Raw genomic sequence first — 22,392 nt, 5'->3', positions numbered from 1 at the left:
TTATGAAATAAAAATAAAAAAGTAACATGCATTATTCGTATTTTCAATAAATCACCCTATTTAGCCATAACTTTGTTTAAATTTTAAAAATTGAAGGATGTGCATAAAAAATTCAACATATTTAACAATAAACATAGCATATATGCTATATTAAATCAAATTACGTTAGAAAAGAAATAAAACGCGTCGCAAAAAGTATGCGATGTCGACAGGCTTAGAACCTGCGCGGGAGATCCCAAAAGATTTACAGTCCATCGCCTTAACCACTCGGCCACGACAACTTCACGTTTGTGCTAGCTTAAATTACATATCCATAAGTAAACAGGTAAAAAGGCTCGTCGATCTTTGAAGAAATCGCGAAATCGTATTTTTCAGATGATATTTTGATCAAAGTCAATATTAATTGTGAAAATAATGTATTCTAAAGGAATGACGTAAACATATATCAAAATTCTGAGTTTGAAAAAAAAATGCATCTCTCGGAAATAACCGATCATTGAAGATCGGCAATGATCGTAAAACAAATCGCGGGAAATCATAAGGAGTGCGCTACCTTAATCCAGTATTGATTGATCATCAATCGCATAGTTTGAGTTGCACGAATACGTCTGCAAGTGTGTGGTTAAGATTTGCAAGTAACATGCGCATATATATGTGGCTTCCCTATTGACTTGAAACAATAATACACATAACTTCGACTTCAACATATATTGAATAAAAGTATCTATATATATATAGATGTGTTGTACATAAACATGATATCAAGTTCTGTTTTTTTCTGACAATAAACACATATAAATATTAACACTTCAAATATAGCGTAACACATTCATCAAGTCTAACAAAATCATGCATGTCAAAAAGATGAAGCGGTATTAAACTATTATCAGAGCAATATATGTATTAAATACCATGCAAAAACAAACTACTCCATCAGTCGAAAGTAGTTATATTGTGTAATATTAAAATACGACTGAATTTGATAATTGATTCAGTCTAGTTTGTACGCACGCATGTATTTTCGTAAGTAAACCATTGATCAAACAACTTTTTGACGAATTGCAACAATTATATTAACATGTTTTACTTGCGTAATGTATAAAACAATATGCAATTTTAAAGTGGCCTTTTCACAGATTGGCCTTCAATTAAGTTTGTCATTAAATGCTTTATATTGATACATGTAGACATTGGATCTTAAAAGCTCCATTAACAAATCAAGAATACAATAAAAAAAAAAAAATAACCCTCAATAGTGCTTGAACCACTGACCCCTGGATTCCTGGAGTAAAAGTCTACCACTTAGGCCACTTACACAGCAACTGAACTCTCCAAATTATTTTATCGTTTCGCGTTGCAACGTTTTATAAATTTAGGATTTTAAATCGTCAAAAGATGCATATACGAGAGGCGCCCAGATTGTATTTCAACTAAATTAATGACGCAAAATAAGAATTGCAAAAGAACCTTTTTTGAAGTAAGTGTTCAATATGAGATCCATGACATGCTTAAATAAGCCTACACCTTTTTAGCCAAGATTCAAGAGTATTGTTAATAATATTTTGGTCCAGCTTTCTCTACTCGTTTTAAAGACCTATAACAGAGTTAACATTGCGCTTCTGTAGACAGCGTTTAAGGATTCCCAATATACCAAAGTCCATTGGAGCAGCATCCGGAGACTTCGGCACACATTCGTCACGATCAATAAAGTTCACTTTCTCCTTCTTAAGAAACTGGAGGGTCTGTTTAGATGTGTGTCTTGAGGCACTGTCCTGATAGAACACCATTGACTTCCGACCTTCTGGAAACAGTTTTGGAACGTCATTTCGAAGAAACGGGTTCAACACCGTTTTGATATAAAAATTTCTATAAACTTGAGTTTCTTTGTTGATAATACGAATCTCGGTTTTTCTTCTATAAGAAAAACCAACCCATGCCATGAAACCCTTGGCGAAAGAGTCACGCAGAACGAACTTTTCGTCGCCTTTATGACCCATCTAAATACAACATTGCCTTATCAGCAGTAACAACGTTCTTCCATCTTCCACCTCTTAACTTCATGTATAACTACCTTGATCTATAACTCCTCTTATTAATTTGCACCATGCTAAGCTTATGATTTTTGCATTTTTTTCAAAGTTAAGCTTTCAATATTTGTGTGATAATGTTATATATAGTTTCTTTACAGATGTCTTACATAGACGAAATTTCACGTTGGGTCGTTGGATTAACTCTGTCGATCATACGATTGATTTTTCTGATAAGGTTCGGTGTGGCCATATTTCGACGATATCTAAACTTTGGAATAGAAAGGCCAGCATTGATATTTTGGCATTGATGTCCATTATTATCACGAATGTTCTTGATGGAGCCCAAGGAAATCGAATATCCCATTGCTTTCAACAAATGTTGAATACTCCTATATGTGTGTTGAGTCTTCAAAAGTCCAACCACCACCCCTTCCACTGAATCACTAATTTTTTGACGAACCATGCTATAAATGGCGAATATCAATGTTGAAACATCAATAATAGTATTGTACATGATAGAGTAAAAGCAATTTGTACGCGTTTTTCATGCGGTACTGTCTAAACGTATATACAGATTTTGTTCAAATATAATCTGGGCGCCTCTCGTAATGGCTATTAAAAAGCATGGTAAATGTTTAATATAACTGCTTCCTCACAAATATCATAATTAAAACAAATATTTGCGATTCTGAAACAACATTATTTTTAATTTTGCCAAATTACCAAAACATGAAAAGGCGCCTTTAAATTTGACACGCTAAGAATAACACTTACATGTATGTTACTATACAGATACATACATGAATACTCAAAACTCATATAATCATTGTATATTTGAGTTTGCTATACTAACTTCCATCAATCTATCAATATGAAATAAAACCATACTTACAGGCTTAAATAATTCAAGAAAAGGAAAAAAAGGAATTAAAGCGTATAAAAACAGCAAAATAGTTCTTGGCAAAATTGCTCGAAATTGTAACGGACCTCTGGAACTCCCTATTTCTAGAAAACATATTTCCAGTGGAAATAGCAAACATAGATAATGCATATTATAAAACAATGGTTGTTTCTTTGAAATAATTACACTTGATAAGGTATCGGATTTCATTATGAATTACATGTGACAAGGGTCGAATTTATTTGCATTGCCATAATTTAGTGTGTGTTTCGTCCAACATCCAGCACTATCCGGACAACGACTATTAAGCAAACAGTCTGTTAACTTTAAATTTCAGTAATGCAAATACCAAAACCGGTTTTAAACTTTATTGTTTACCTTATTCAGCAAACTAGTGAGCTTATCAATTAAAAAAGTGACAGCTGTGTTGAGTATTTTTGCCGCATGGCATTGCGATTAACGTAAAATATACATGCATCAGCATTCATGAACATTGTACAGCGTTATTGTACATCAAGAATAAACATAATATAAACAGAATTCACATCACGAAAGAAACGTCAAAAAATAATTTACTGTTACAATATCCTGTACGGAAAAAGCTCACACACAAAAATTTTCGCAAACATCAACAAACATATATCATCTTGAGATAATACAAAATAAATAAACATGTTTTTCGAAAATTAATTTCAATTTATTATTGTAATTGTGATATTTAATGCATATATACGAATGTAAATAAGTAACATTGTGTTGTGTTTATCTTTTACAATATAAACTATTCCTCCCCACTTAACAAGGTTGCATACATGTAGATAGAAGAAGCTGAAGCCCTTGATATTTGTGCGAAGGGACAATCGCTTGTCTTTTTTAAGCGGGGCATGTATACCCATTGAAAGCTCTGTTTTAATGGTGTTATGTTGCAAGTGACATTCGTTTAACGTAACTACTAGTCCTTTAATTTCAGTGGTATTGATATGTCCCTGGACAGCTTTGCAGTCATTGGTTTTTGGTAACCATCGTCCGTGCTTCTAGTGGCGCCCTGAGGGACGTTAGACTGAAGGCTCTTTTTGTGATAATCCCAACGTCATCATATTCACCTGAATGCACACCGCGGTCTGCTATGCGATCATAATCTCTTTCCACCAGAACACGGTCTGCCAGTGTTTCATACTCCCTCACCTGCATAATAAAGTAAGTGTGATATGGCTTATGTTCATCACTGTGCTAGGTTATTAACATACATGGAAGATATGTGTCGTTTTGGGTTTTTTAATATCATCGTGTATGAATACTCACCAAATCAAAATTTTAAAACCGTCTTTTTTTAGCAATTAAAATACTATCAGTTGGCAATGATCATTGAATACTAAAATGATGTAATTTTACAGTTTGAGCGAAGAATCGTCTGCAGTCCTGGTTTTCATTTACTCAACCGTGCAACACATATATATTTACATATTGATTATTCCAATATTTGCATATTTCAGTTTAAGAGCGAATCAGTCAATTATGTATAGGGGTCATTACAGTAAAACATGTTTTTTGTTAAATGGTGGTTTGGGCGAAAGACACACCATTTCATATTTCCAGATCGAAGTTTTAAATTTGGAAAACAACACAACAAAAATCCTAAATCTTTTGCTCAATTACTCGTTGCATGCTAGGTAGTCGCTTAATATTTTAAACAAAACTTGTATTTTAGCGATCATCTAAAACAAGTTTGGCAGGCAACGAGAGAGTGAGCAAAAGATTTAGGAAAATGTGCTCATTTTAACTATCTTCGACTTTCCCCAATAACTAGTTGTTTTAATAATAATTATTGTACAATTGTGTTGTATCATCAATATTACGGATCCTCTAGAGCAATATCATATACATAAGCGTGTTTGTATCAATGCGTTGCAACGTACAGCATGTAATTGATAGGGAACGCGTTGCGGCATGTCCCTGGAGTCTGTCATCGGATAGCTTGGGCTATTATGCCTCCGGCGTCTTCTTTCACATAGGTTAAATGTAAATTACAAAAATATGAATAAAAAGAAATATATTAACACATAAATTAATTTAATTTAAAAGATAATGCATTAAGTAATTAAAAATAAATATATAAATACATAATTTGAAATCACTGATAACAAAACACAACTAAGCACAACAAAGCAAGGAAGAAGCAGATATGCTCTAGAGGAAAGAAACACATGAAAATGACTTTCAGAGTTTATAACCATCAGCAATCAAACTTCCTGTAGCTTGCAAGGCAACCCAAAGCTAAAGATACCATTGGTGCCTCCAGGAAAAAAGTAATGGTCAGAATCGTCCGACGTAAGAAAACGGCTGACACAGTGCAGCGATATGGAATAATTGCCTTATCACCTATTGTGACTTTCCTCACATATCATAGACTCGGGAAAAAAAGATACAGGAACCTAACCCCGAGGTCACATTGTCCTTTATTTTACAATATACATAGTTACTGGGGCGAATGAGTCACTTTTGAAGGAGAGACAAAAACTACCCCTTATGAATTCGTCTCGCATTTGCTTGCTGGCGTTACTATTACACACAAAGGAGTTGAAGAAGTTTATTGGGTCCGATAAATACGTGCAGATGATGGAGCAGGTTGAGAACGTTCAAACCATACTAGTTTTAGATCAGCAAATGCAATCAGACACTCTAATTTCTGAGAAGGTACACAATTCTGATGCCGTACATTACATTATGAATTAATTATACTTGAATTGCATCTGATGTATTAAGTGCAATTGTATACAGTACACCATTTATACGTATTACAATGTATTTTATTTCTTATTCAACATATATGTAATATTAACTAGTAACGTTTAAGCTTACTTCTGAATAATGATGACAATAACCGCTACGCTGTTGACAACCGACACAAAGACGCCGAGCCAAATGCCGATGTACACAAATGTCAACGATTCCGTGGTCGATGGGGGAGTTGATTGTGGACTCGACGCTTGAGATTTGGACGCCTCTGCATTGTTATTGAAACAAAAAGCAATTATACACACTCAACAAGGCGTGATTTAACAGTTCATATTGCAGCGAAAGTAAATCTATTTCTCTCAGGCATCAAAAGTGTCTTTGGAACACGTGTTATGTTGTTCATTTTGAAAAAGCTAAATATAATAAAATTTGTAACTTGTTGACAGAGCGACACGTGTGATGGAGGCAGTTGAAGTATTAGTAACCGATCCCATAATCGACTGTTTGATGGCATACCGTTAGTTCTATAAAGGAATCACAACGCTGCATGTTTATTTCGTCATTAACAATATGTTGGTCACAGTAGATGATTTCATTTTAAAATCGTGGGGATATTACATATATGTATTTATTGATTTGGCCTATTTACGCGGCTGAAGTGTTTAGTGAGATAAAATAAATATTGATTTCAACGATATTGCCCTGCATCTAAAAAAACACGTAAGAAAGAACATAACAAAACGATAAAAAATCCAATCCATGTATTAAGCTTCAACTTTGGAAATATGTTAACAAACATCGAAAATGGAAAATCGCTTTATTTACAATTGTAAAGAACATACCCGAGGGTTGTGTGAATAAGGCATCGGAATATTATCAAATATGGTCAAATATATAAATCGCCAGGCCCAGTGGTTGTACTTGTGAACTGATTTTCATTCTTCTTCTTTGGCAATAATAGCTGAGTATTTAAATGAATTATTAAATTACTTAATTATGCTAAAATTGTTAATAAATAATGAGGTTGTGTTGCATACTGTGGTTACTGGACGACGATCGACCAAAGCATGTCTATTTGAAAACGTGAATCAAAATACCAACCAAAAATTAACAAATTCGCACAGACACGAATAATTAAACATTAAATATATATACGAATTTGTTATCTTTACGCGTTGTGTACAGTTTGATGCAAAGTCAATAAACAACGATAGTGTAGTCTAAAAAAAAGTCGACAGTACAGAATAGTAATCTTTTGTGCCGGACAGGTTCCAATGACACTACTCGTCTACTATATATATCAAATGACTTTAAAGAACAATCTTCATTGAACAATTTACATAACTCAATTCTCATGATTTTTATGCAAACGCTACGATTATACATGTTTATATTACTTATTACGGTACAATGTGATAGACGTTGTCTTTTTGAGGTTTTGAATTAGCCTTAGTCTAACCGAAATTCGGTTACTTTATATATCCACTAGTCTATAGGTGACCGAAATACGTTCACAAATCGAGCACTGCGACAAAATATAGTTAAATATGATCCCAAAGTGGATTTTAACAATATGACCGTGAACTGGTAACACTGACGTTTGTTGCCGATACTAGAACTATAACTTTTTTTTATCTTTATTTATTCAAAATACGACAAACAATGTATACATGTATGTGATCATAAAACAAATTGATACCATGTTGCAACAATAATGTTCAAACATGTCATACAAGATATGCTAATATTTTGTTGTTTTTTTAAAGAGAAGAGAGAAAGAAACAAAAGAAAAGAAAAAACAACAGAATAATTATGAATAAGGATGAGTTGTATGACGTGGGTAAAAAGCATACAGGCATTGTTATGAAAATTTAATGCGTTTCCATTTTTGTTTAAATATATGAAGTGTATCATTGTTTAGGGCTATTTCTTTTTCAAGTTTAAAATAATTGATAAAACAGTTCATTGTAGGTGTTATTTGTCTGTATTTCAAACTGAATTTGAAATATTTCATTAATATAATTAATAACGTCATTTATTGACGATTTTAAAACCTGAATATTATAAAGCGTTGCCACGCGAAACGATTGAATAATTTTGATAGTTCTGTTGCTGTCGTTATATTTTGTGACTCTACGATCATTGCTTATATTAAGTATAACATACATCACTCATTGTATGGGCACGGATGGCCGAGTGGTCTAAGCGTTAGACTTTTACTCAATGGTTCGAGCCAAGATGATGGTTACTTTCTGTCTTTAATTGTATTTTTGATTCTTTTTACTTGAGCTTTTTAGATCCAATGTTTACATTTCTCAATATAAAGCATACAATGACAAACTTCAATGCATGCCAAAATCTGTGAAAAGGTTCCTTTAACCATTTTGACATCATCTTTATGAATTATAGTCAAGTTTGTCAAAACCTTATTCTACCATTATTTTCTACTGGCAAGAGTTACGAATTGCTGCTTATGTTGACGTAGAGATAATAAAAACATTTAATTTGAATAATATTTCAATCTTTCGGAAAAAACAAAAATTTAACAAATAAGTTGTTTAACATTAAGTCACTGATGTTTGCCAAACATCAGCAGTTCTTTTCGGTGGAAACATGTTGAATATGCCAATTACTTACCACTGACGCTTCAATCGAAAACAAGTGTGGTTCTTCTTAAAACAGTTGCTGGACGTCTACTATTAATCTCTCATTATGTACTTTGGGCTGCGCGATTCGCCGCTATTGTTCAGTTTATTTCAGTTGAGGTTTATGATTTTCTTATGGTTAGATTAATTGTGTGCGTCAAATTCTTTGATTCTACGAGGTTTTATCGAAACATTTATTCTTAGTTTCTCGGAATAATAAGAACATAATAAGAAATAAATGTGATGTTTGTTAACCCATTCTAGCGAAAAATTATCAAAATTCATTATGTGTCCAATTGTTGTTGTGGTGGTGGTGTTCCTGTTTGTGGTGAGCTCTTGATGGTGGAGGTGTTGTTTTGACAATGGTGCAGTTGTTTTATAACTCTTAAGTTATGTTTCCAGAAGTAAATAAAATATGCACAACGTATCATAAGCAGTGTTCGTGGGTCTAATTTAAATTAAACATTTCAGTGAATCAGGTAATGTTTTACAATTTTAAATTGCAATCTTTTTAATGCTTTCATCATAAGTTATAAGATTTTTTATGGTATAATTTTCTTTTTAGGATTATAAGAAAGTAGTGTAATTTTTTTCGCGATCTTTTGGTTTTTATCAAATGACATTTAACAAAAATATATGTTTCCACTGGGGCTCGAACCCAGTACCTTTCGCGTGTGAAGCAAGCGTGATAATACTTACACTATGGAAACACTTTATTAGACGCATAAAACTCTATAACATTTGCAAATCTTACTTCGAAGGTTTAAGCTGCAGTGGTGTTGTATTTATTTTAACCACCGGCGTATAGAAGATTTATCTCGAGATACCATGTAAGCACTACGAGGGTTAAGTTTCTTTTTAACTTATACCTGTAACCTTAATTAGTGCTTTGAAAATAAGGAAATGTTGCGTCTGTTAACATATTGTTTTAATTATTAAATGAGAAACTTTACAATGTTGTTTTTAACCCAAAGTAATTATATATTTTGTGTGTAACCCGACCCAGTTCTGAAAATAGGTTTAAGGTTATAAATCAGAACTTATGACATTTTAAATACTTGTAAACAAAGTGCATTTTAAATTAAAAAAAATCAATAAAAATGCTTTACGGGGTTTTGCTGCAGTTTCGGTGATTTCCCCCAATAATAGATCTTTTTGAAAATGTGTCTTCAAATGAGATATACAATGACTATATGAACACACAAAAATTAAATCATAGTGTCACCGGCCATTTTTGATGTTATTTTTAATAGCGCAACATGCATTTCTGTATAAAAATTGCTTAAATTCTTATTGTGTAAAAAGTGAACATAACCACGATTACATGTTGAAACTTGCTAATATTCGGTCATTTTAAAGTTTCAGTACACTTATTTACATTGAATTAGAAATGGCGCGGCAGAGGCCGCCCGTATCCCCACGCCGCATGTTTGATCCAGGGGCGCCCCAGGGTTGGTAATGGGGCCATGCATAGTTGAGTTTTACCGTATTGTCATAAGAGAAGTTCAGAATCAATTAGAAGTGAATCGGTGTAGAAATGAAGAAATAATAGTAAAAGGCAATTTTGGGTGGGGGTGGCATATGTGGGCGGGGCGCCCCAGGGTTGGTTATGGAGCCATACATAGTTGACATTGACCGTATTGTAATAAGAGAGGTTCAGTATCAATTTGAAGTAAATCGGTGTAGAAATGAAGAAATTATAGTAAACGGCAATTTTGGGTGGGCTTGGCCTATGTGGGCGGGGCGCCCCAGGGTTGGTAATGGGACCATGCATAGTTGAGATTGACTGTATTATCATAAAAGAGGTTTTCAGTATCAATTTGAAGTGAATCGGTGTGGAAATGAAGAAATTATAGTAAAAGGCAATTTTGGGTGGGCGTGGTCTATGTGGGCGGGGCGCCCCAGGGTTGGCAATGGGGTCATGCATAGTTGAGATTAACCGTATTGTCATAAGATAGGTTCAGTATCAATTTGAAGTGAATCGGTGTAGAAATGAAGAAATTATAGTAAAAGGCAATTTTGGGTGGGCGTGGCCTATGTTGGCGGGGCCTATGTGAGCGGGGCGCCCCAGGGTTGGTAATGGGGCTATGCAAGCTGAGATTGACCGTATTGTCATAAGAGAGGTTCAGTATCAATTTGAAGTGAATCGGTGTAGAAATGAGGAAATTATAGTAAAAGGCAATTTTGGATGGGCGTGGCCTTGGTGGGCGGGGCGCCCCAGGTTTGGTTATGGGGCCATGCATAGTCGAGATTGACCGAATTGTCATAAGAGAGGTTCAGTATCATTTTGAAGACAATCGGTGCAGAAATGAAGAAATGATAGTAAAATAACCTAAAACAATGTGTACAAATATCTGACCCGGCCCCACTCCAACCCCCATAATTTTTAACCCAGGGTCAGATCAAAATTCCAAATAATTCCCGTCGCATATATCCTCTTAGCTACAATGTGTGTAAGTTTCAAGGTTCTAGTGCTAATAGTGTAGGAGGTAAAGGTGGCAAGGACGGACGGACGGACGGACAGACGGATATAACCACAATATCCACACTTTTTCTCCGAAATGCGAGGGGATAATAAAAATACACATTACACAAACACTCGTATTTTATAAATTCAATACGACCCAAAAAAACGATACTAATCTTACTATGTCATAGAGGATATTTGTTGGATTCGGTGGATTATCGATTTTAATTCACGAGTGATCATAGAAAATAAAATTTTCACGAGTAACGCAGCCACGAGTGAAAATATATTTTTCCTATGATCACGAGTGAATTAAAATCGATATTCCACCAAATCCAACAAAAAATATTGTATATTATGCTTTTTACAGTTTATATAAATTGTTAAACAGTTTAACTAAAGATTTTCGATGGGATAATGACGTCATTTCGTCAAAAAAGTGACGTCATTTTACAGTAAACAGTGAAAAATTATCGATAATTTTCACTGATAATTTCCACTGTTTGAAAAAGTGAAATTATCAGTTTAATTCACTAATATTTCTCTATAAACCACCGGAAAGCATAAAATAACTCTTTATAATTGATATTTTCATATGGTATCATTAAGAAAATTCTGCTAAACTGTTTGGATGAACGTTTCATTATGTTCTTATAATACAACACTATTAAAACTATAGGTCACCGCACTATTTTAAGAAAAAAAATCGCCCCATCTACTAATCATATTTGACAAAATACCATTAATTCGCCCACTTAAATGCAAAATGTAGGGAATTAATTTACTCATTTTACTTATCTAATTTTTCGATTGATTATAACAGGATAAAAAAGAAAAGAAAAGTTAACAAATACAAGTTAATAACAACTAGATTTACAACTACAATCCGGGCATTGCTACATCTCCGAAATTATAGTGCTCCCTAATTTAAGTGTTTGTGTAAAAGTACGACATCCAAATGTTTCCTTTGTTGTCCAGTATTTCCAAAGCATAATGACAGCTCAAAAGATGAAAATTAGCATTAGACTCATCTTTTAAATATTAATTCCATTTCTTCAAAAATACATCTGCAAGAACCAAACAAATGTCCGGAATGTATCTGAAAACAAGAAGTTCAAAATCACAATATTAGCATATTAGCATGTTACCGGCGATAGCGTTTAAATATCCTCGATATTTATCTGACGCTACACCACTTAATCTAAAAAATACCAAAAATAATATAATCAAGAATAAATTCACGAAATAAAAAGGCAGACAGTAACATTTTGTGGAATAAAGAAAACTTTGACTGCATATGCATTTTCAAAAGTGTGATTTACAAGATGTATTTTAGCAAACTTGTATTGAAGACAAATAAAAGCTATACAAATGTACAATAACGTTTTTATTTATTTTATTTTGTCCGAATATTATGTTATCGTAGTGACTCAGCGATTTAGTTGATATGGCGTCCACATCGCATCCGAGATTCGATCTCCACTTGGGGAGCTTTCTAAAATTCACATACTGACGCATTTCAAATATTATCGTTACACTTCAAAAACACGCAAATCATTTACTTATGGAGCGCAATTGGATATACACGTGTAAGTCTCGTCGCATGCGATAGATGATCAATCTGGATATTTAATGCGTTTCAATATTCCGATAAATATTAAGAACTTTAAGAACTAGGTTGCATGTAAGAAATATGATAACATATTTGCTGCAGTTAAAAAAATATTTCATTGTTTAGAGGGGCCTTTTCAAGTTTTGGTAAATTGACAAATTAAAACGAAATGTTTCAGATTCGCAAATATTCGTTGTAGTTATGATATTTGTGAGGAAACGATGATAATAAACTTTTGCTCTACAATATCCAGTATATGCATCTTTAGACAATTACAAAAACTGAAAATTATAAAGCGTTGCAACGCGAAACCAACCATTGAATAACTTGGAGAGTCCTGTTGTTGTGTTCGTTATATTTTGTAATACTACGAGGATTGCTCATATAAAGTATAAAATACTTCACTTGTTGCATGATCACGGATGGCCGAGATGTCTAATCGATAGACTTTTACTCCAGGATTCAGTTGTTCGAGGCCAGTTGAGAGTTACTTTTTTTTCTTAAATTGTATTCTTGTTTTTTTACTTTATTTAAGACTTAAAAACAATGGAGCATGTATGACCAGGAAAATGTTTCTCAATATAAAAAACCTTATCAAACGTAATACCAAAACTGCTTATAATATATATGCCGAGTCCATTTTAGGCATTGACGACCCTGACGCTCAAGAAAACAGATCAAATTTAATTCGAAGAAATTGTATACTCTCTTAAAAAACTCCAAACAAGACGCTCAAGGTATTTCTACTCTTTTTGACAATGTTTCCGGAAAATCAGCTTCTGTGATCAAGAAAAGGCCAATGTTTTGAACCAACAGTTCCAATCCGTTTTCACTCTATGTTCCCCTTACCCTTTCTCAATCATGTTTCTCTTTTTTCAGAAATATTAATGAAATTGTATCGTCATCTTACAGAAAATTTCACAAAGATCACAGTCAGTGTCAATGGGGTGCAGAAGTTGCTATCCAATCTTAAACCAGACAAGGCAGCAGGTCCCGACAACATCAAACCTCTAAAAGAATTAAGTTCACAAATTTATCCCATAATAACACTACTTTTTCAGAAATCATTGGACTCCGGAATTCTCCCATAAGTATGGACATCTGCAAATGTAATACCGCTGTTCAAGAAAGGAAACAAAGAAGACACAGCAAATTACAGACCTATCACTCTAACCTGTATTTTATGTAAATCTTTAGAACATATAGTTTCCTCAAATATTTCAGCTCACGTCAATAAATATAACATCCTTTATGACTTACAGCATGGCTTCAGAGAAAGGCGTTCTTGTGAAACACAACTTCTACAATTAATTGATGACCTGACACGAAATATGACATCTGGACAACAAACTGATCTAATACTGCTTGATTTCAGTAAAGCGTTCGACAACATGAAACATCTTAAAGTGCTTTTCAAATTACAGGAACATGGTGTGGACAAAGATACTCTCTCATGGATCAAATCATTCCTTATAGGTCGTACTCAACGTGTTGCTCTAGATGGATAATTTTCTTCCGAGGTACCAGTGACATATGGGGTACCACAAGGGTCTGTGCTTGGTCCGTTACTTTTTCTTCTTAAAATAAATGACTTACCCAAATATATTACTCCTCAAGTTCGCTTATTTGCAGATGACACTGCCGTTTGTCAACCAATCAACAATATGCATGACTGCCATACTGTACAAGAAAATCAAGATAAACCAATGATATGGGAACATCTTTGGGACATGGAGTTCAAACCAAGTAAATGCCAAGTTTTAAACATAACCAGAAATAAATCAAAATTCTCTTTTAATACAGACTCCATGGACAAATATTAGAAACTGTTGACAATGCAAAATACTTAGGTGTGGACATCTCAAAATACCTCCTGGACCACCCATATAAACAGAATTACAAATAGCGCTAATAAATCTCTTGGTTTTCTACGCAGGAACATACAGACAAGAAATTCCAACATTCGCCAGCTGGCATACAAGACAATAGTTAGACCACAGGTTGAATATGCTTCTTCCGTATGGAGTCCTCACACATTACAAAATATACAAAAACATGAAAATGTACAGCGTCAAGCAATCCGCTGGGTCAAGCATAATTATTTTCTATATGACAGTGTCACCTCCATGGAACAGGAACTTGGTTGGCAGTCCCTACAAGACAGACGAAATGGCACTTAATTAATAATATTTTTCAAATTTGTTCAAGGTTTAGTGGCCATGCCCCTACTATCATATATCAAGCGACCCAACAGATTCACTCGTCACATGCACCCCCTCTCTTTTAGACAGATCCATACCACGAGGCCAGTTGAGGGTTACTTTTTTTTCTTAAATTGTATTCTTGTTGTTGTTTTTTACCGAAGCTTTTTAGATCCGATGTTTAAATTGATCAATATAAAGCATTTAATGACAAACTTCAATACATGTAAAAATTTGTAAAGAGGTCCCTTTAAGAAAAAGGTGAAAGTACTTCGGTAGAAGAACTTTGGTCATTTTTTTCAGATGATATATCAACTGGTATTAAAACATTAATTCCCTCAAAAACTATAGGTACAAGAAGAACATTACCATGGATTACACAACCGATAAAACGACTAATGAGAAAAAGAGATAATCTTTATTTCAGACTTAAAAACAATGGAGCATATATGACCAGGAAAATGTTTCTCGATATAAAAAACCTTATCAAACGAAATAACAAAGATAAATTTAAAAATTAAATACTAAGGTGTGGACATCTCAAAATACTCCCTGGAACACCCATATAAACAGAATTACAAATAACGCTAATAAATCGTTTGGTTTTCTACGCAAGAACATACAGACAAAAAATTCCAACAATCGCCAGCTGGCATACAAGACAATAGTTATACCACAGGTAGAATATGCTTCTTTTGTATGGAGTCCTCTCACATTACAAAATATACAAAAATTGAAAATGTACAGAAACATTGAAAATGTACAGCGTCTAGCAATCCGCTGGGTCAAGCATAATTATTTCCCCCCTCTCTTTCAGACAGATCAGTACCACTGCAAATTATTATACGTTTTCATTTTTCCCAAGTGCTATTGTGATGTGGAACAACCTCCCTGCCACTAACAGTGTCACATCCTGATCTTGAAGGGTTTAAGCGATCCCTGATTTCCCCTTCTGCCCCTTGAACTCCGAGACACATGTTTTTATCAGTTTTTTAACTTTTAATCACTCTACCATGCATGAAAAATCTAATATACTTTAACCTTTCTCACTTTTTTACTTTTAACACTTATATCTTTGAACTGACTGCACACCTGTTAATAATACCCACATAGATAGATAGATAGATAGATAGATAGATAGATAGATAGATAGATAGATAGATAGATAGATAGATAGATAGATAGATAGATATATAGATATATAGATAGAAAGATAGATATATAGATAGATAGATAGATAGATAGATAGATAGATGGATAGATAGATAGATAGATAGATAGATAGATAGATCGATAGATAGATAGATAGATAGATAGATAGATAGATAGATAGATAGATAGATAGATAGATAGATAGATAGATCGATAGATAGATAGATAGAAAGCTAGATAGATAGATAGATAGCTAGCTCGCTAGCTCGCTCGCTCGCTCGGTCGCTCGCTCGCTCGCTCGCTCGATCGCTCGCTCGCTCGCTCGCTCGCTCGCTCGCTCGCTGGCTGGCTGGCTGGCTGGCTGGCTGGCTGGCTGGCTGGCTGGCTGGCTGGCTGGCTGGGGCTGGCTGGCTGGCTGGCTGGCTGGCTGGCTGGCTGGCTGGCTGGCTGGCTGGCTGGCTGGCTGGCTGGCTGGCTGGCTGGCTGGCTGGCTGGCTGGCTGGCTGGCTGGCTGGCTGGCTGGCTGGCTGGCTGGCTGGCTGGCTGGCTGGCTGGCTCGCTCGATCGCTCGCTCGCTCGCTCGCTCGCTCGCTCGCTCGCTCGCTCGCTCGCTCGCTCGCTCGCTAGCTCGCTCGCTCGCTCGCTCGCTCGCTCGCTCGCTCGCTCGCTCGCTCGCTCGCTCGCTCGCTCGCTCGCTCGCTCGCTCGCTCGCTCGCTCGCTCGCTCGCTCGCTCGCTCGCTCGCTCGCTCGCTCGCTCGCTCGCTCGCTCGCTCGCTCGCTCGCTCGCTCGCTCGCTCGCTCGCTCGCTCGCTCGCTCGCTCGCTCGCTCGCTCGCTCGCTCGCTCGCTCGCTCGCTCGCTCGCTCGCTCGCTCGCTCGCTCGCTCGCTCGCTCGCTCGCTCGCTCGCTCGCTCGCTCGCTCGCTCGCTCGCTCGCTCGCTCGCTCGCTCGCTCGCTCGCTCGCTCGCTCGCTCGCTCGCTCGCTCGCTCGCTCGCTCGCTCGCTCGCTCGCTCGCTCGCTCGCTCGCTCGCTCGCTCGCTCGCTCGCTCGCTCGCTCGCTCGCTCGCTCGCTCGCTCGCTCGCTCGCTCGCTCGCTCGCTCGCTCGCTCGCTCGCTCGCTCGCTCGCTCGCTCGCTCGCTCGCTCGCTCGCTCGCTCGCTCGCTCGCTCGCTCGCTCGCTCGCTCGCTCGCTCGCTCGCTCGCTCGCTCGCTCGCTCGCTCGCTCGCTCGCTCGCTCGCTCGCTCGCTCGCTCGCTCGCTCGCTCGCTCGCTCGCTCGCTCGCTCGCTCGCTCGCTCGCTCGCTCGCTCGCTCGCTCGCTCGCTCGCTCGCTCGCTCGCTCGCTCGCTCGCTCGCTCGCTCGCTCGCTCGCTCGCTCGCTCGCTCGCTCGCTCGCTCGCTCGCTCGCTCGCTCGCTCGCTCGCTCGCTCGCTCGCTCGCTCGCTCGCTCGCTCGCTCGCTAGCTCGCTCGCTCGCTCGTCGCTCGCTCGCTCGCTCGCTCGCTCGCCGCTCGCTCGCTCGCTCGCTCGCTCGCTCTCTTCGCTCGCCGCTCGCTCCTCGCTCGCTCGCTCGCTAGCTGCTCGCTCGCTCGCTCGCTCGCTCGCTCCGCTCCTCGCTGCTCGCTCGCTCGCTCAGCTTGATCGCTTGACTCGCCTTGTCGCTTGCCTCGCACGCTCGCCTCCCCTCTCTTCCCCTCCTCCCTCCTAACTTTGAAAGAAATGTTATGCTATGCTAAAATTATGTGATTAATAGAGGCAAATGGTTGTGTGTTATCTAATTGTAATGTATTTTATAGACTCTACATTCCTCTTTGCTTAGTTTATAGCAACACCAATCACGATCTCGTCAATAATTATTGGCAAATGTACGTGAAAGAAAGGACCAAAGAAATACGTAGTGTTAACACACAGCTGTTCTATTTGAGATAAATTAAAAACATGTGAAGCATAAACAAGATGCTATGAGGTTACATGACGCTTTTTCCTATCAAAGTTAAATTGGAAGCTTATTTTATAAAATTCAGCCGGAATCCGTGTTTCCGGTTCACTTCAGCTATGGCGCCATACGTTGTACTGCCAGTTTTAACAAATTTAGTTGCCCGTTCAAATTAGCCGATGTAATTCTGCAAATTTAAACGTTAAACTGATATGATATAATTGATGCTCTTGAAGTTGGTATTTTAAAATGTGTTATGCAAACGGAATTATAAATGAAACTGTTTATACCGTTAGTAATAAAATAAAATAAATCATAGAAACACGTCACTTTTGTTTATTAAAATGTCTTAAGTACCAATCATGTTTCGGCCATAACCTTCATCAGTAGTAAATCAGTATACACAAATCCATTTTTTATACCGATGGTAAGAACACTACACGTTTCTAGTTAAATTATGTAGCAAGTTACATTCACCTTAACAAAAAACACAATAGTACAAGTTACATGTTTATGCTAATGAAGTAATTGAATAATAGATAAAACGAATATGTTCGTTTGTTTGTTCAGTTGCTCTTGCTGGTTTCGTCCCCGTTTTAAGCAAAATTTCAGTTCTTTAACAGCGACCAGTTCACCAACGTACACTTTTCCCGTGAAAAGCTACTGTATCAGTTCTATATGAGCGCGCTTCTGTCAGTAGGCCAAAACTGACATATTTAATTCAGTGGTATAGGGTCAATAGCCGTATAAATAATTTCATGACAAATGCCCGCACATGTTATATGTCCGAGCCGAGGATCTAAAAATCCAGCTGTCAGCGCTCTACCAACTGAGCTAGCCTGCCGACATAATACATGCCAATGATAAATGGCAATTATTTGGTGTGTTTTCTTTTACTGAAAATACCGAAATACCAGTTCAGCAGTATTATTGAACCAAGCTGTTATCATGACGGTCTTCTATGACATGAGTTACATGGTGTCGCTTGCCATATTCTGTATCCAAAACAATTAATCGTTTCAAGAAAATGCAGGGTCGTTCCCGTGAAATAATGTACATTCCCAAGTAACGTTACGTTGGTACCGAAGTTTCAGTACATGGGTTAAAGCTAAGGACAGGGCGTTCACGAGCTTTTGTAAGAAATAGAACGAATACACGCGATAAAGCTATACATTATTATTATACATATACGTATTTAACTTTTAATAATTATTAATTTGTATATATCACTGTATTTCGTTACAAATCAAGTCCTCGGCCATGATACAAGTAAGAAGATCACTGAAAGTTTGCGAATTGAACAGACGAAATCTATATCGTCATCACACATATGATTTTCTTAATTATAACACTAACACGTAATTTAGCAATTAAAGGATCGAGCAAGTATACCTTACAGAATTGAAGGTGTATAAGCCTTTCCTAAAAACAGTTGTTGGACAATCAAACGCTTATAATTGTTTGTACCTGGTGCACTGGGTTGCTCCCCAAGTTAAACAATGACATAACTATCTACCCAAACTTTGAACTTTAAGATACTCCATTATTGGTTGGTTACAAAAAAATAAAGCAACGACATATACAGACATGTTTAGCAGTATTATCGAATCAGGTTTTTATCATATCCCTCTTCTTTCACGTGGGTTTGCTAGTTTCGGTTAAGGTAAATAAAATATTGGTATGTATTTCAATTAATTTCACTAGCAAAGTTATTATGCAAAAAACACATACAAATTCGTTATAATATTATTGTATACACAATATATGATTTGGTTTATTGTGCAATGTTGCTATGTATTTGTATCACATATATTTGCAATAGTGAATTAATACACAGCACTACCCTGTGGTTGTTGTTAAAAGACATTTTCTTAGGGGTCAGCAATATTATATCAATTCCCTAACGTCATACATGTTCATGTTTCCTATTTAATTGTCTATAACATTGTTAATTTAAATATGTACATATATATTTTTACTGTTGCAAATTCTGAATGCCTTTACCAAGATTAACCATTTCATGTTATAAAAATTATGTTACTATGACAAATGTGCAAAAATAAAAATAAAAATAGTTATTTAGATTTACCGTGTGTTTTTTAGTTCATTTGCACTGAATGCACTTATTCATATGTATTATTTACATAATATGTTCAGTGATTTGTAAATAGTGAACTACGAATGAACATGCTTTACTAATGGCAGATTATTACTTGCATACTCCAAATCTGAGAATTAAAGGAACTGGTTTGAATACTATTCTGATGTACAACATATCCAAATGGTTATGTTCAATAAACGACCAAAATCACTAAAACGCTTATATGCATGTGTATTTAAATATTTAATTCGCCGGCCGAGTCGATATATCTTGGAGTATATTATCTGAAGTACAAAGTCACTTATCATGAAATTTAATAATTATCAACTTGGCATAGCAATACCAAATCAAAAGCAAACACAACAATTGAAAGTAGTATATATGATCTTTATTAAATGTTACAGCAAATATAAATATTTTTAAAGATTGACAACAACAACATAATACAAGGATTTAGAATTGCTGAAACATACGCAAATCATTGGTAACTATTGGTAACTACTTGAAACGAACCATAGAAGAAGTTGTAAAAATTAAGGCAATAACATCACTTAAGCTTAATCGGTGATAGATGCACACGTAAAATAATGATTGCCAATTAATCAACTGTGTTTTAAAATGAAAAGACAACACTTACACTTTCCTAAATAGCAATACGTGTAGATAGATCTGAAGTAAATAGTCAACACGTGCATAAAACTTTGACTAAAGATGTTCGAAGAAAGCATCATACAAGTAAGGGTATGCAACAATTAACGAAAGTAAATAAATAAGCATAGCTGTGTAAATTAATCAACAGTGTTTTGAAATGAAAAGACAACACGTACACTTTCCTAAATAGCAATACATGTCGATAGATCTGATGTAAATAGTCAACACGTGCACAAACTTTGCCTAAAGCTGTTCGAAGAAAGCAAAATACACGTTAGGGTATTCAACAATTAACAAGTAAATACATTAGTATTATTATGTAGTACTGTTGTACTAATTCTTTTTTTTTAAATCTGCTTGGTCAAGGTTAGTCGTGGCTATGTGAAAATGACTACGCTCGATGTTAACAGTTTCGTCATTATTGGTATGTTTATTCGCCTTGCTCTGATTGCAGGTTTGGATCAATATATTATTTGTCCTTCTCACATTTGTGTTACAGTCGTACTAGCGTTCTTTGTTGAATGGCTTCTTTCCACGCGCGAGTTCCTGTTAATTAACCTTAAAGCCCGAAGTACAACATTGGGAGACCCTTGGGATGACTCGCTTGAGAAAGGAATCGGATCTTCGCATTTGTTGTCAATGAAATTGGCTTTCTTCTTGGACAATATTTTGTCACGCAGTCTGGAGAAGATTTTCGGATCTTCGCATTTGTTGTCAATGAGATTGGCTTTCTTCTTGGTCAATATTTTGTCACGCAGTCTGGAGTAGACATTCATGCGGGGACCTTCCGAATTGTCTTCAGATACCTTTAATCTACCAGTAGATACCTTTAATCTACCAGTAGATACCTTTGATATACGAGTGAATTTGAACGTTAATTAACGTCATGGTTCATACGAGCATGATGCAAAACAAAATACATTATTAACAGAAATGTGCTGTAAATGTAACTCAATATGTGCATTAATCAGTAATCTAAATTCGCCCTTGCCCATGTAACACCATATCGCGGCGTGCTCGACAGAACAACATTTAAATGGATGTCAAGACAGGATATTTATACCTGGTGCTGACTGGTAGAAGAATCGTTTTCGGAATGCGAGTTAACTGAAATTGAAAGTTCAGGACTGTGTAATACCGGTCGCAAATCATTGGTACTACGAGCGCTTTATATCACTGTAATGCTTTAAATAGCATATACGAATTAAAACATAAACAACGGCGTTTATGACATATTATACAGCAATCACTCAATGATTTATTATTATCTAATCATAATTTATTTACATAAATAATTAAATAAAAGTATTTTCTTACAGCTGCTCTTAAAACTTTTGTTGTACGTCTTTTCCTAAAAGTGAATAAAAAGACCGGTTTAAATAAAATTATATAATATATAGTAATATGTACCTTGTAAAATTGTTATACTTGCCCTGAATATTTTAACATACATATAGAATCTGGCAGGAGTTGTCATATCATACTAAATTTTATTAAACGAATTCATGAATTTTGTTAGTAAGCGAGCCTTTGGCGAGCTAACTAACGAATTTCCTCGAAGAGTTAAATAAAATATGATATGATATGACAACGAGTGTCATATCTTTTTTATCAAATGCTTTTAAATGAGCAAATTTAACAAATATTTACGCAAACATAATGATAAATCCCGAATGTTGTTTACATTTCGTGACGTCATTTTACGATGCAACGTCATTTCAGCAAAATAACAAAATGCGCTTGGTCAATATACGAAAAATACGGCAATGAAAACGCTTAAAAATGTTGTACTACACATGCGTAATGTAAAAAAATGTCATGGTTATATTACACACAGGTGTAACAGGGTATGGCATGAGATAAAATAAAAAAATAAAAATAAAAGTAATATTACCGTTGATCTTTTAAACGACTTCAAGTTTTCTTGTTTGTTGTGCACACTTCTAACAGCTTTTTCTGAC

At 36.1% G+C, this 22,392-nt stretch overlaps 1 protein-coding gene and 1 long non-coding RNA gene across 2 annotated transcripts in view; both read right to left on the bottom strand.

Annotated features, from left to right (window-relative positions):
• Positions 1 to 5,786: 5,786 nt before the first annotated feature.
• LOC127847502 (fibropellin-3-like) overlaps positions 5,787 to 22,392 on the bottom strand; it is a 116,110-nt gene continuing 99,504 nt past the window's right edge. Inside the window, exon 7 of the mRNA XM_052379854.1 lies at positions 5,787 to 5,935. Within this exon, the coding sequence (XP_052235814.1) occupies positions 5,787 to 5,935 (149 nt within the window). The remainder of the gene's footprint in view (positions 5,936 to 22,392) is intronic.
• On the bottom strand, positions 20,154 to 22,386 carry LOC127874476 (uncharacterized). The gene is made up of 4 exons (XR_008046938.1): positions 22,326 to 22,386; positions 21,749 to 21,782; positions 21,495 to 21,538; positions 20,154 to 21,237 (listed from the first exon to the last, which is right to left on the bottom strand). It is a non-coding gene; the product is annotated as an uncharacterized LOC127874476 (long non-coding RNA).

The sequence above is a fragment of the Dreissena polymorpha genome, chromosome 1 (genome assembly GCF_020536995.1).
Source record: "Dreissena polymorpha isolate Duluth1 chromosome 1, UMN_Dpol_1.0, whole genome shotgun sequence".
Taxonomy (NCBI): Eukaryota; Metazoa; Mollusca; class Bivalvia; order Myida; family Dreissenidae; genus Dreissena; species Dreissena polymorpha.
The sequence above is the reverse complement of the archived record's forward strand: the minus strand, read 5'-3'. Positions and strand labels throughout refer to the sequence as shown.